Source organism: Haliotis asinina, chromosome 8, assembly GCF_037392515.1.
Source record: "Haliotis asinina isolate JCU_RB_2024 chromosome 8, JCU_Hal_asi_v2, whole genome shotgun sequence".
NCBI classification, from domain to species: domain Eukaryota; kingdom Metazoa; phylum Mollusca; class Gastropoda; order Lepetellida; family Haliotidae; genus Haliotis; species Haliotis asinina.
In genome coordinates this window covers 36,462,140-36,477,810 of record NC_090287.1, presented here as the reverse complement: position 1 = coordinate 36,477,810, position 15,671 = coordinate 36,462,140, and the positions used below count along the sequence as shown (strand labels likewise).

The following is a 15,671-nucleotide window of genomic DNA, read 5'->3' as shown; positions in this document are numbered from 1 at the left end:
GTGGTAAAGCAATGCTCATTTCCTCAGACACGATCTCACATACCCTCATATAATCATACCGTGTTCGTCCACTCATGACTATCTAACTGTTATGATTCTCTGACCCGTGAAGGTCCCGGGGTAGAATAGGCCTTCAGCAACCCATGCTTGCCATAAAAAGGCAACATTGCTTGTCGTAAGAGGCGACCAACGGGATCGGGTGGTCATTCTCGCTGACTTGGTTGACACATGTCATCGGTTCCCATGCTCATGTTGTTGGTCACTGGATTGTCTGGTCCAGACTCGATTATTTATAGACCGCCGCCATGTAGCTGGAATATAACTGAGTGCGGCGTAAAACTAAACCCACTCACTCACTCACTCAAACAGAACGTAATAACACACCATGAGAATCGTAAATGAATTGAGCAATAACATTCCATCTAGGGACAATATTTGCTTAAATAAGAACGTCATTGTTAAGTTTTGCTACCAGTGCAATTTTACATACCAAAACATGTCTCTCTGTGGGTCATCATTTTCTGAAAATTCGAAAAAAGTACTTTTGACACCTTCCCTGTCTATCCAGGAATGCCCTTAATTCAACGTTGGACAACTGTTTTGTGATATCCCTCGTGCAGATCACGTGCTATGGACATGGAACCTTAAGTGTTATTACACATAATGGGCGACAAGGCTTTCTATATTCCCCTGTATGGATCTGCAATTTACCAATACAGCTGAAAGACTATACTGAATGGGATTGTCAGTTTAGCGACATTATGCCCTTCATTGACAGAACATTACATATGACATCTGATAATGTAAGATCCATGTAATCTATACCCGTTTACTAGGTGAAACGAGTTTGTCTTCGAATTTACTTGAACCTGATTGTTAAGATTGTTAAGAATAATTTCTCTCTCTCTGAAAGGATTTATTAGACAATCTAAGTTAACTGAGATTGAATTATTACAATTAATTGCGAGCAAATAAGCAATCGGAAAAGGTATTACGCCCTTACATATGAGTATTAATAAAGGGCCAGTACAATGTTTGACGAGATATAGTTTATATATATATATATATGGTTTGAAACACTCGCTGTATACCACAGACTTTAGGATACTTGTAGTAATAACGATTATCAATATCGAGTGGCATCTACCACCATTACTTTGAATTATGTATACACTTTTCATATGTATAATATACATATAATGTGTGTGTGTTTGTGTGTGTGTGTGTGTGTGTGTGTGTGTGTGTGTGTGTGTGTGTGTGTGTGTGTGTGTGTGTGTCTATATATGTCTCTCTCTCCCTATTACCAATGTACGGCGTAAAAAACTAGACGCACTCACTCACTCTTTCTTTTTAAATGCATAGCATATCGTAAATCAGTCTCGAACAACTGAAAATTCGACGTCGTCCCGCTGGGGACTCCAGGCTAGAACTGACTCTAATTAATCAGATTATAAATCCCCAGCAATCTGTAAGAGGCGACAAGGGCGCTACCATGGCCATGTCAAGAGACTATGAACATTGCGTTGTATCGTATGCACATCGATCGCTGCTCAGCATCAGAAGGTGTGTTAAACACCAAACAAACAAATTAATCTGGCGGTATAGTGCGGGGATGGTGCGTGCTAATAAACAAGTCAAAATGATAAAAACCGTCAACCCCCGATACAATTAGACACTCCTATGTCCATTTCCTACGTTCACAACAGGCAGCAATAAACACGTAATATCCGAACAAAAACGTCTTCAAGAACTGATGGTTAAAACTGCAAACGTCTTGAAGAAAAGGATTATTTTAATTCTACTATGTGTCAATCGTGTGCGGTGTGTGTCCGTACTGAAACTATTGTATTGAAGCTTGGGAAGTGTATACCTACAGTGGTCAGAGGCTGCTCGAGTGTCTCTTGCGTGAATGCATGTCCCGCAATCATTACTGCAAATTTATGTCATCATTAGATCAGGATCTGCCCAGCTGAGTTGCGTGATGACTTTACGTTTATAGCGGGTACTCCAGAACGCCATTGTGTAAATGACGGTTTAAGTTTACAATATATGATTTGGACACGAGCCCTCTAGAATACGCGCCTGCAATATTACTGATTCATTTCGATATTAAGAAAAACATAGACATGTACAAACAACGTTTAAAACGAATAAGCGTATATAACGAACCGTCACGTGGTACGAGTTATAGTGGAAATGAACTAAGGTCAGTTGTCCCTTTGAATTTGTGTACTGTACGTGTCTGTCGGTCGGTCGGAACGGAAAGGTTACCTGGTGCTTAATACAAAGCGTTTGCTCGTCACGCCGAAGGTCGGGGTTCGATTCCTTGCATGGATACAATGTGTGAAGCCCATTTCTGGCATCCTCCCCTGTGATATTGCTGGAATATTGCTTAAAGAGGCGTAAAGCATACTCACTCTGTTTTTTCTGTCAGTCTGTCTATTAAGCCTACTAGTCTGACTAATGTTTAGTCTGAATGTTTAATTTTGATAGCAACAAACAAACCGATGTGAATTGAAAAATGGGCCCAGGGAGACCAGAGATTCAGAGACTAAGAATATCTGCATTGGGAATACACGTGATGGGGTGATTACTGAACCTGTGGAAATCTAGACTTTACTTAGGGCTTTGGTATTGAAGAGAGGACTTGATAGTAGGGGAAATAATGTGATTCAGGGGATGTCAGGCAGACTACACCTACTCTACACAGGACAAGGACAAGGGCATACACGTGTAGATGTTTGACACTGACCATGGCCTGCCTCCACTTCGTCTTCATCAGACTTAGGTATTGATACATGAAGACATGGCATGTTGTGTTGTCATTACCCTGCTGGTGACGCCTTCAGTGTCGTGAACATTACAAAACAAGACCACTAATTTGGGCTCTTTACATCACCACAGACGCCATTAAAAGGCAATACCGCTGCATGTATCCACCGTGATTAAAGAACAAATTCCTCGTCAGGAGCTTCCGAATGATGTATTTCCTTCACAGTCGTGTATATAAATATATATCATTTAAAAGACAAGCAAACACAAGCATACACAGGAATAATCACATTATTGAATATGTATTATTTAGCGGATTTGTCTTAATTTGGTGGGAATCATTTGGGATTCGAACACACATATCGTTCTCACTTTGGTTGTCATGAACCGGGGCTGTGGTGTAGTCTAGTGGTTAAGGCGTTCGCTCGTCATGCCGGAGACCCGAACTGGCACCAGTGACTGCACGGTAGACATAGCAGACCCTTTAATGATGTATATCACACCACTGAGTTTCTGGAAGTCACGGAGATTGATCAGTGCGTGGGGATCACGTCTTCAACGACTGATCGCTAATGATACGTGCACGTGTTCAACGTGTGTTGATGTTCCCTACCTGCATGTCTATACGCACTATTGATTTACTAAAACTAGTGTCTTTCCTGCCGAATCTGCGCTTTCCATAGTGAGCAGAATCACGACTATTCACAGGTGATATTGGTATTGACTTATTAAAACCAACTAGCCCATCAATGCCTAAATGGTCTCTTCGTGTAAAAGAAACTCTCTACAAATATTTAGACAGCTATAATACGTCTGCCTGTCGATAACCTATCATGATCCAATTTCAGAGGAATTATTTTAGGCAGTTATTGGGAATGTGAAAGTATGAAATTGTATTTTATTTACATTGTTTGAATAAATAGTCTGGTTGAAATGGTCCCAAAGTGCGCTAATGTAACTTCCATCCGAACATATCACACAATGTGAGTGAGTATGGTTTTACGCCGCTTTTAGCAAAATTACAACAATATCGAAATGGGTTTCACACATTCTACTCATGTAGGGAATCGAACCCGGGTCTTCTGCGTGACGAGCAGACGCTGTAACCACTAAACTACCCTACGGACTCGGATTTAGTTTGTATTTATGTTTGTCACAGTATTCCAGTAGATGTTTCACGACATATAGGGCTGTATATATGATGAGCGAACTCTTCAACCCCTTGGCTACCCCTTGGCTACCCCTTGGCTACCCCATCGCCAAAGATAAAGAAAGTTGAATAGAATGGAGGTGATTGCAAAATTTTACGATCAAACTGCGTTGTATCATACTACATACGTAAATGCTTCGAGTTTTCAATGTTCCACTCTAGTGGAAATTGATGACTAAACATGAAACACGTGAATAAACGTTTCTTGGAGAAAACCGTGACTTCGACATAATGATACTTGAGTGAAAATGCTATCACATCTGTCGGAGAGGCTAACAACCCACCGTTGTCGTTAGAGCAGGGCCTAGATTTTCGAAGCTCTCTTAGTACTAATCAGGATAACCATAAGAGAAATACATTAACTTAAACTTACGACTATCTTAGCACATTAACCTTAACTTTTGACTATCTTAGCACTTAAAGAACTTAATAATCTAGGCCCTGGTGCATTTGCATTAGGTGGTCAGTGGATGTAGAAAAAGCATTAGAGATGGTCCCGGTTCGAATATCCTTACGACTAGGGAAGGTGTCCAAAGCAGCGTAAAACATCTTCGTTCGCTCTCTCGGGGACTAACTGGGGTTGGATTAAGTCCAAGATGTTTTATGAATCATGGGAGATGTTTATCACATTTTTGAAGGTGGAAAAAAGGTTCATACGTCAAGAGTGTTACCCATAAGTACGTAACACATCGCGCTGTCAGCTGATTCAGTCTGTGTCAACAAACGCTTTCAACACCCTTATTATCCCTCTTCAAGGAAAGGATTTATTACACAATCTAAGTTAACTGAGATTGAATTATTACAATTAATTGCGAGCAAATAAGCAATCGGAAAAGGTATTACGCCCTTACATATGAGCATTAATAAAGGGTCAGTACAATGTTTGACGAGATATAGTTTATACAATGGTTTGAAACACTCGCTGTATACCAAAGACTTTAGGATACTTGTAGTAATAACGATTTTTGACATCGTCCGTTTGTGTTATGAAACAAGAGCATTATTGTAACGCATACTGTATCGTGAGCAAATATCACTATAGGTTTATTAGCAAATTTCAAGTCATTTTAACCTTATGAATCTGTCAGTTTGCTTGTTGTTTTATGCCGCACTCTGAAATATTCCAGCTACATGGCGGCGGTCTGTAAATAATCGACTCTGGACAATCTGGACAATCTGGACAATCCAGTCATCAACAGCACGGGCATCGATCTACACAAATGGGATATGTGTCAACAAAGTCAGCAAGCCTGACCACCCGATCCCGTTAGTCGCTTCTTACGAAAAGCATGGGTTGCTGAAGAGTTGTTCTAACCTGGGTTTTCACGGGTTACCAACGTGGAATACAATGATGATCGCCAGAGCTAAAAGTGAAACAATTAAAATAATAAAAATTAGCTAAGTTGTTATGTATTTCATACAGGTATCGCTGTTGAACTTTAAACTTAAAATTCTGCTGCTACAGTTTTTGTCTGGTAACGCTTTTACAACAGTTGCAATTGTTTGTCAGATCCGATTTACAAGCATTTACTTATGGCCGTCAGTTTACCTGTCTGATCAAATTGACCCAGTCGTAAAGACATAAACACCTGTCAATCAAACATCGTTCAAATTTCATTGCAATTTCCTTAACATTTCTACGGTCAGCGATTGGCTATGGGCGTGCTCTTTCCTCAAACCCTCGATAAAATCCAGGATATACAGATCGCCATTCTTAGGCATGTGTCAATATCGAAATTTGTGTCAATTTCACACCGCTGACGTAGATTTCAGGATATATCTCAAATAAAACCGCAAGAGGAAGCTTAAGCCTTTACCGTTTGACCAATGGGTTTTCAGGATAGGGTGTAAAAACCGCCCTGAGGGTCAATACAGCAAGAGAACTGGTTCTTCACATAAATGTCACATATTTATGATGCGACACAGGTTATCGCTGTTTACTTGTGTAAATTTCATAGCTATTGTGACACCTCGTTTGACCTGTGTCTATATGGGTGAAAACAATTTGCGGTGACACTTTCCATAAACGAGATACAATTACAAAGATTTCACCAAATGGGACGTAGCCACCCAGAAGTCAAAATTAAATCATAAATTAAATTAGTTCTAAAAGTTGTCAAAACATATTGTTTTAGAGGAACAATCCAGAATATATTATCTTGTACGATGTTCGATTTAAAATATACTCTGTTGTATGATGAGCAGTTTAAAATCTATTATGTTATACGATGTACATTTTAAAATATATTATGTTATAACATGTACAATTCAAAATATACATGCATTATGTTATAAGATGTACAATTTAAAGATATTATGTTATAAGATGTACAATTTAAAAACATATTATGTTATACCATGTACAAATTAAAAGATATTATGTTATACCATGTACAATTTAAAAGATATTTTGTCATACGACGTACAATTTAAAATTATTATATTATACGATGTACAAAATATTAGTTTAATGTACACCCATGCCAATTATGTGCGTCACCCCGGTTCTGATGATAAAATTGAAGGGGTGACAACCGTTCTATTGGCATGAATACATATTATATCATACCATGTACAACTTCAAACTTAATACACTCCTAGACACTAAAAATGCTCTTCGTGTAGTTCTAATTCAAGCCTACATTTGGGTCGTGTTTATCCGTGTTTTTGGTGTGCAAGGGTCTCGGGTAAACCAGGTCAAAGTCATTTGGGTGGATCGGTTAGCGTGGGCTGAAAGATGTCTATTTCAAATCTAGGTGTTGAATGTGGAGCTTCAGGTGGAGAAACGTCTAGTACATATAAATACACGGCACAAATACCACCAGCCTAGAGGGTAACGCTTAATGTGTATACACTAGGTAAGGATGCACGCATATAAGTATAAGCCCTTTGTGTGTAGACAAAGATGCATTTCAGCAAGTTTGCCAAGCGTTGACGTCTTAAAACACCTGATCTATATTTGGAAATATCGACAACAGTCACGGTTAAGAATGAATGGGTGGATAATGTTGTTTTTAGCGCCGTCAAGCTATAAATACTCAAGTGTGGGTATAATTAAGGGTGATGTCATGAGAAACGAGCTTTAATATAGGGTCGCTGAGCCTGATCACCGAGTCGCGATCAGTTGAACAGCACTTGCTGTGGACGTCAACCGATCGTACGATCCCATGCGGTAACCCGAATGCCAGGGACCTATTTCAAGTATTAACTTATACAGGCTATAAACTTATGCATACAGTGTTGGTGGCCAGTTGCTACCTCAAGTCAGAACGGGGTCACCCATATTGTGTGCTAAGAGCCTGTATATATGATCACCTGAAATCAACACAGATTGACAGCAATGGGGTGAAAGGGATCATATTGTTACCCAAAATCAACACAAGGTCACAAATACAGGGATAGTTACCTGAAATCAGGATCCGGGAAACATATTATTACCCGAAATAAACATCCATGGCACACATTATTACATGAAATCAGCTGCTGACTTTGGGAATTATTACTACCTAAAATAAGGATCCGCGGAACATATTACTAACTGAAATCAGGTTTGGGGAACATATTATAACCTGAAATAAAGATCCATGGTACACATTATTACCTGAAATCAGCTGCAGACTTTGGGAACATATTATTACTTGAAATAAGGATCCGGGGAACATATTATTACCTGAAATATGAATCCGGGGAACATATTATCAACCAAAATCAACTGAGGTGATAAACATGAAGAGCCGGGAGCCTGCTATTACCTGGCATTACCAAATAGTGAGAAATACAGGAGAAAATACATATGACTGTCCCAAGTCAAAACAGGATTGTAAAACTGTAAATGATTATCTTAAAAAATATTTAATAGGAAACACACCTAACACAACAAACCTTTTACAATTTTACAGTGATAGTTTCTCTCGCATTAAGCAGAAATAAAGCATCCCGCCTCTCTCGCTGGCACAAGCGGCAAGGGAGGTAATCGAGTAAGGCCCAACACCGCCCGCCCAGCTGCCGAAACAGCTGATCGGAGTGCAATTATATCGTCCCATATCTACAACCGTCAAACCACAAGAAATTATTAGTTTAAAACACTCGGCATATCTCCAAATCTTTTTGTCTGTTTACAAGAGTTTAATTACTGTGAATCATTGGGCACAGCCACATGGCTGCCTTCGGGAAAGATCGCTGACGAGTGGTCATGATGACATGGTGATTTATGACGCTCTCGCTGCAGGCACTTCAGTCTAAAACGTACAACATTTCTGGCAACGGGTAAAACTGAATGAACATTTTTAAGCCTTTTATTAGAAGGAAGAACTGTGAGACCAATGCGTATGTTGTTACCCATAGGAAGTATTCCAGAGTGTGAAACACTTTAGGGATGATCCTCTCAGCAAACCTTTATGTATGGAAGACTTGTTCTGCTTGATTAAATTATTAGAACCCGGATGTTTATATTTTAAGAGCTCTCATGTAAATGATAGGGTAGTAATGACTGCGAGCCTTACTCCTTTGAACGAACCGTTTTATTACGATGAGCGTTTCTTCTCGATAACCTGTCTCGATGACTTCCAATCGTCTAGTCTGGTTCGACGGTTTACGGATCAAAGTCCAGGTTGAAGTTCTCTTCCACGAAGTCAAAACAACTTCTGTTCACAGAATGACTTTGGAGATTTTTAGATTTTAACTCGCAATAACTGAAGCCTAGATGTCGGTCAGTACAAGTTGGTATTGTTGTACGCCGTTTTTAGAGTAATGTAAGTATATCACGACGAAGACACCAGAAATAGGTTCCATACATTTTACTCCAGGTGAGGAATCGAACCTTGGCCTTTGGCGTGATAGGCGAACGCTTTAACCAATACACTACCACCACCACCCCCACAACAATAACAATATATGTTTCGGATTGTTGACAGTCTGGATTAACGAATAAGAAGGAATATAAGAAACAATTATACATTTGATTATGACAATATAAACCCTGAAGGTAAGAGATGACTCTAAGAAACTGTGTCCGAGAACGACGAAACGTAAGAGTTTATCATATTAAATATGAAACGGAGCCAACTAATGTGTATGAGTCGTATGGGCGTGCGCGAAACAATGTCGGGGCTGGAAGACGATAGTCTAGAGCCCATACAACGATAACGTCCGCGTTGTAATTTTAGACTATGTCGTGATTCAGATATGTTTCTAAATATAATACACCACGTCATGTCAGCTTAATGCGGTGGGGTGGAATATACTTTAATTTTGGGGCGGTGGGTAGCCATGTGGTAAAAACGTTCGCCCGTCACGCCATATTCCGAACATGGGTACAATGTGCCCATTTTTGCTGTACCCTACCGTGATACTGCTGGAATATTGCTTAGAGCGGCGCAAAACTAGCTTCACTCTGACATGTCATCAGTCCAATATTTAACACATAAATCATGTTTTATCTGTACATGCGATACGAGATATATAGGGTAAGCAATGTATAACTACAAGATGAAAACACTGACTAATGAACGAGTAAGTGAGTTTAGTTTCTTTTAGCAATATTCCAGCATTGAGGAAGGATGACAATATATGGATGGGTGACACCAGAAATGGGCTTGACATCCAGACCGCGTCTTCGGCGTGACAAGCAAGGGGTTTTAACCACAATAGGCTACTATATATTTTTACATCCCACCGCCCCTCCGCCCTCCGCCCTCCGCCCTCCGCCCTCCGCCCTCCGCCCTACAGCCCCACCGTCCCTTATGTCGAATGATTTAAAGACCTTGAGATCTTCTTCACAAGGAGGTCGTAAATAACAAAGCGGTAATCATATGGACGGTGACACGGATGATTCAGATGAAACATATTCTGCTCGAGTGTTCGAGTTTCAAACGAAGTAATCATGAGTTTACAGATTTCGACATATCACGAGTTCAAAGGATTAATATCAATATTAACTCGTCAGGGCAACGTGACAGTAGAATTTTGTAAGTTTGTCAGTTGATATATCTACATACTACGTGATGAAATCACGGTAATCCGTAGTTGTGCGAAAGAATAACTACATTTTCTCGTAGGATAAACAGTCAAATTATGTATTTGTTTATTACAAGAAGACACTGACTAGCCTCGTATTCCCGTGATGAAGAAAATAACACATTCACAAGAGGGTTATTCCGTTTTATCTAAATTCCCCACGATGATCATACGATGGAATTCTCCATGTTATGTTTCCCTGTGTCTGTTTATAAACATTCCCCACGAGAATGCAATGTTTGAAATTGAAACAATAGGTTTTTTGACAACTGACGGAAGTTGACCATGTTCCTTGTTAGTATCGTCACGACGTTATGCAAATGCGCACATTCTCCGTCCTGAACCAGCGTGTAACGTACAGTTTTCTTACTGTACATCTATATATGATCAAAAAGCTTTAAGTTTCATCAACTGTCGCTAAAGCAATGGCCGTTACATGTTACTGCAACTCGATCCATTGCACACGGATATCAGGCGAGATTGACGGGGCCTTGCATATCACGTGGGGAACTCGACTCGAGCGCCGTGAGGTCATACAAGGAAAGCGCTGATTGGTCAAGCCTCAGCTTATATATCGCCGTGGTTAAATTTAGCCTCAGTTTATCCATTGACTTGAGTACGACACCATCGCTGTGTGCTGTAGTATTCTACCGGTGAACGTAACTGTATTATGAAGGCAGGGAATATGAAGCCACAGGATAAGAAATGCGTGCACTGTGCCGTGTTTGGAGACGGTATGGTCGGGAAGACCAGCATCTCGGAGAGCTATGCTCAGAAATCCTTCAGTGAGAGTTACGAGGCAACCGTATTCGAGAATTATGCAGGTATGTACAATTATATTTCCTGATATCTTTATCATTCTGAAATGAAAACAGGAATCGGTTTACCTGTTGATCAGCTGTTTATGTGTATGTAATAGTTTACCACATTTTATTACTTGTGTATTTCCAGAATGTTCAGGCAATTTAGAAATGTTACAATCAACAGTTGTACAAAAATGTTAAAATACCCTTCAGCGAACGCGCCATTCTCTAGCACTGGTGCCAAAATTCCTTTCTCGCGTAGCAACGAGAAAACATCAACGACACGGAAATTGGTTTGGGGGAATGTTTGGTATCCAAGGTTTTGTAATCAGTGAGTGAAATAAGCGCAGGCGTTGAACCGCTGATCGGAATACCATGCATACCACACCTCGTCCCTCACAATACCACGCTACAATCTATTGATCACACTAGCTTTGTTGTTACGTAGGAATTCAACGCAGTGTATCGGTACGGATCGTTGGGCCAAGCGAATGATAATAATTAGTTGAGTTACTATGGACTTGTAAATCTTTTGTATGAGTTAATTGTGTGAAACGGGATATTTATTTATGACTTTTTACTTTTCAGTACCTTTGAACGTGGCTGGGGAGGAATTTATCATCAGCATGTTTGACACAGCCGGACAGGTATGAGCGATTTTTGTTTGACTTTTCATGACGTCATCACACGTCAGTATCACTTAGAATAATCACAATAACCCGTTATGCATAGGCAGGGGGTCGTGGAGATCGTATGGGCCAAAAGATGTCAGATCAGAACAAAGTGATACATGTTTGAAGAATTAGCATGGGCAGCGCTGGGCTGACGTATTGTTTTTTTCCAATAGTGCAGTAGCAAGTTTCTACGATCGCTGAAATTGTCTGTGTTTTGAGTCAAGACTGTTTAACCGGGTTATTTGCCCTAGGAATCCAGAATGTTTGCTTTCCTGAAACTTGTTAAACACGATCACCGAGTCGCTGTAGTCGCTTTATGAAGTATCAGGCTTTTCATTTGTGTTCCACTTCACATGCAAATATTGAGATTGTCTTCCGTGAAATATGTGACAGATTGTTTAATATTTCCGTGTTTACTTTTACAGAAAGACTACGAGAGCCTACGCTCATTCACTTACAAGGAAAGTGAAGTCCTGCTTCTCTGTTTCTCGACCTGTGACCGAGACACGCTGACCAGCATCAATGACCTGTGGATGCCAGAACTGAAGAGACACACCAAACAATCCAAACAGAAGAGACCGGTCATCCTTGTGGGCACCCAGATTGACCTCCGTGTCGGCCATGAAGACAGCGAGGTCAGCACTGACGAGGGTGTCCAACTGGCCAAGGACATTGGTGCTGACTGCTATGTGGAATGCTCGGCAAGAAGTCGTGAAGGGCTGAAAGAAGTGTTCGAGCATGTTGTGTTTTCGGCACTGAAGTACAGGAAGAAGAAATGTAACATTCTGAAACAAATCTTCAGTCGTTGAAAAACTCTAAGTCGAAGTGGACACCTATCATGCAACGACCTTGATTCGTTGACAACGGCAAAATCTCGCCTGCTGATCATCGGCAGCATTATGTCTGCTCGTCCCGTGCGATGTGTCGTCTGCTCCCAGCTGCGGCACAACTTGAGAGTGACCTCCCCTTGAATTTAGGGAAACGACGAAGAAGATTTGATGGACTAAGGTTGGAACAGCCATCCGAAGTGTTGCATTTATTGCAAGTCACTATTCGTGACGACTGACTCTGTGATAGAAGTGTGATCTGAGGTGGCACGAACTCTCTGTAGCCAATACAGACGAATGAACTGTGATAAATGAGCCCAGGAATGGACAGATATATGTGAAGTTAACGATTGTGTGTACAATTTGGTACTTCCAAAGTCTAATTTATTGAGAGATTATTTTCGATCTGAGTCCCATGTCTTTCAATCTAGTCATAGCAGTCGTGGCTGGTTTGTAGCTGATTTAGGTCAAATTATATATATTCATGATGAACATGTTATTAAGATTATTTTGAACCAAAACTATGTCGACGAATTCCATTGTCACTCTAGACTGTAGGGCTGGTCCCTATTGTTCCCTGTATTTCATTGTAATGTTCCATATATGACGACAAATGAGCATTTGATGACATCTTATTGAAGAGTGAAATGTTTTTAACTTTTGTTATGTCTTCACCTGCCGCCGGTCGGCAAAGATATCGTTTTCAAATAAAACCCCATGAACCATTATTTCAGTTTTGTTGTCAAATTGATGCGGCATGATGTGACAATAGAGCTGAGGCTACGGCAATAGTCAGTGTATTTCATACCATCAGCGGCGTAAAACTGAAGTAAACTACTACAACGTACATTCTATCAGGATTCCGGGTTCGAATTGGTCCCTGTAAACCCGTTCGTTAAACGTATGGGCTATGTTTGGTTGGCAGTGTATTCCACCAGTGTGGATAGGTGCTCTCACTATCGATCATTGGTTCAGCCAGTACTTGCCCTTATTCCTGGAAATCTACAGAACAGAAGGACTTGGAATCATGGAAAGTTCTGAAACAAGAGTCTGAACAAGAGTTACGTACAAGCAACCTGATCCCATTTCAGTCAGACAGAACACTGGACTAAACATTGAGCTGCTATTTCAACATGAATAAAGAGTAAACAAATGTATCACAGGTTTAGTTTGCTGGTGAATGGGGTTCACCCATTTTATCCAAATGGGGAATCGAACCCGGTATTTCGGCGTAATTAGCGAACGCTTTAATTTCAAAGCTACTCCGCCTCTAGTTTCAGTCTGCGGGACGAGGGTGACTCAACCTCGGATCGTGCACATACAACCTTGTTCATTGCAGTCTGTCACATTGTTTGACATACATGTCAAAACATTGCAGCCACGTTGTCGCATTGGTTGAAATAGACAACAATGAGTCATATGCTGCTCGCTCCTTATGTGTCGTAACCCAAAGCTGTGGGCATGTGGGCGTTGTGTGTTGATTGTCAGACGAGGTTCCTTCTGCTATCTAGGTTACATTGATTAAGCCAAATAAATATCTAAAATCGATTCAAGGATGCAGCGTGTTTTCTTACTTCGACTGCTTATGCTAGAACACTGACATCGCGTTGGTCCACGAATCTCGTCTAAAGGACTTGTTGAGATTATCTTTAAGTGAGATTACCCAGAATTCAGAAATCGGATATTCTGCGAACCCCGATCATTTAACTAAGAATAGTATTGCCTAGACTAAAATGAAGATATTTTTAAGTAAAGCAGTTTCTAAATTCTATGCAAAATTTATGACAAAGGGAACCCAAAGACTTTGTTTATTTTCAGAGACTAAACAAATCTGTTAATCAACAGCAGAGTTAACTGATTGAGTCACTCACTCACTGACTCACTCAAAGTTCAAACTCACTCTCACTTCACCCGTCGACCAGTGAAGATCCGGTTTAGAACTGATCTTCAGTAACCCATACTTGTAAGAGGCAGCTAACGGGATCGGCTGATCACCCTCGCTGTCTTGATCGACAAATGTCATCCCAGTTGCGCAGACCGATCATCATGCTGTTGATCACTGGATCTAGACTCGATCATTTACAGATCACCGAGGGAATATTGTTGAGTGCGACGTAAAAGTCACTCACTATCACTCATCACTGACGTGCCACTGAAAGTGTGTGTGTCACATGAATATTGAAACCGTCACTGCTTAACTGTGGCATGGTATCTCTGTGAGCTGGCACCATAAAACCAGTTCAAGTCTGGGCTAGTACAATCAGTCACGCATACACACGCATGCACGTCGGCATATGAGGGAAGTATTCATAACTACGACGTCAAACCGTATTTCATCACACCTCACCTGTCTCTTAGCAGAACGACCCTGAGACAATAGAAATGTCATAGAAATCGATATCACAATTACTCTCCCATTTAATAGGAGACTGCATCGCAACCAGTTTCCCCGAAGCTATATCTATGATTTAGAATACATAATACAGGTGCTTTTAACTCTGTAGTTGGTAAACATTAGTAGTTATATACAGCTTTTGGGCGATGAGGTAGGCTTGAGGTTAATGCGTTCGCTCGTCACGAGGAAGACGCATGTTCGATTCCCCACATGGATTCAATGCGTTAAGCCGTTTTCTAGTGTTCCACGCCTCGATAATGCTGTAATGTAGCGCAACGCTAAACCAGACTCACTCACTCACTCACTCACTCACTCACTCACTCACTCATTCCACAGCGATGGGATAGCTTAGTGGTTAGATCTGGGTTCGATCCAACACATGGACAGAGTGTGTGAAACCCATTTCTCGATATTGCTAAAATACTGCTGGAAGCTTAACCCTGCTCACTGACTCACTCACTCACCCACTCACTCACTCACTCACATATAGTTCATACTTGAATTATTACTTGTCAAATTTATTTTCTCCTATTTATCTACAAATCAACATATATTCTGCCTTTTTAATGGTTTATTGTGGCCAGTGTAACAGAAATAGAAAGCGATCTTAAAAGTACAATAGCTCAATACTTGACACAGTCACGCGGTCATTTGGTAAGGGGGCTTAATTGCAAAATCGGTCCACACGAGGTTATAGCTCATTCGATTATCGACACGGATTTGTCCCAATTTGCCAGAGCACGTGCACCAGTTGAAATGGACACTCTGGTGACTGGCAGAAGTGTTCTACCGGTCTTCCTCGGGCAAGTCTGCCGCCCGTCTACAATCCGAACTCGTTAACACAGATTCTCTTAATCAGCGCTTGGCGGTTCTCCCTGCGACTTCCGGATCAACCTCTGTCCACAAATCAGTGTTAAATTAGGAGTAGAGCGATATCCCTTTGTCCGTTCTTCGATGTACTTAGTTTATGTCAGT

At 40.8% G+C, this 15,671-nt stretch overlaps 2 protein-coding genes across 2 annotated transcripts in view; one reads left to right on the top strand and one right to left on the bottom strand.

Annotated features, from left to right (window-relative positions):
* The first annotated feature begins 10,594 nt into the window (after nucleotides 1–10,594).
* Nucleotides 10,595–13,029, top strand: LOC137293700 (cell division control protein 42 homolog). Its single transcript, XM_067824405.1, has 3 exons — nucleotides 10,595–10,821; nucleotides 11,389–11,447; nucleotides 11,900–13,029. The coding sequence occupies exons 1-3, from the start codon at nucleotides 10,668–10,670 to the stop codon at nucleotides 12,281–12,283; spliced, it is 597 nt and encodes a 198-aa protein (XP_067680506.1). The 5' UTR covers nucleotides 10,595–10,667; the 3' UTR covers nucleotides 12,284–13,029.
* A 531-nt stretch (nucleotides 13,030–13,560) lies between these two features.
* LOC137295246 (germ cell nuclear acidic protein-like) overlaps nucleotides 13,561–15,671 on the bottom strand; it is a 6,145-nt gene continuing 4,034 nt past the window's right edge. The window contains exon 2 of the mRNA XM_067826563.1: nucleotides 13,561–13,641. Within this exon, the coding sequence (XP_067682664.1) occupies nucleotides 13,561–13,641 (81 nt within the window). The remainder of the gene's footprint in view (nucleotides 13,642–15,671) is intronic.

Excerpts from the sequence above, each read along its gene's own strand:
- LOC137293700 (XM_067824405.1), top strand. The coding sequence starts at position 10,668 with ATGAAGGCAGGGAATATGAAGCCACAGGATAAGAAATGCGTGCACTGT. Across the intron at positions 10,822-11,388 it reads CGTATTCGAGAATTATGCAG|TACCTTTGAACGTGGCTGGG; the intron begins GTATGTACAATT and ends TTTACTTTTCAG. Across the intron at positions 11,448-11,899 it reads TGTTTGACACAGCCGGACAG|AAAGACTACGAGAGCCTACG; the intron begins GTATGAGCGATT and ends TTACTTTTACAG.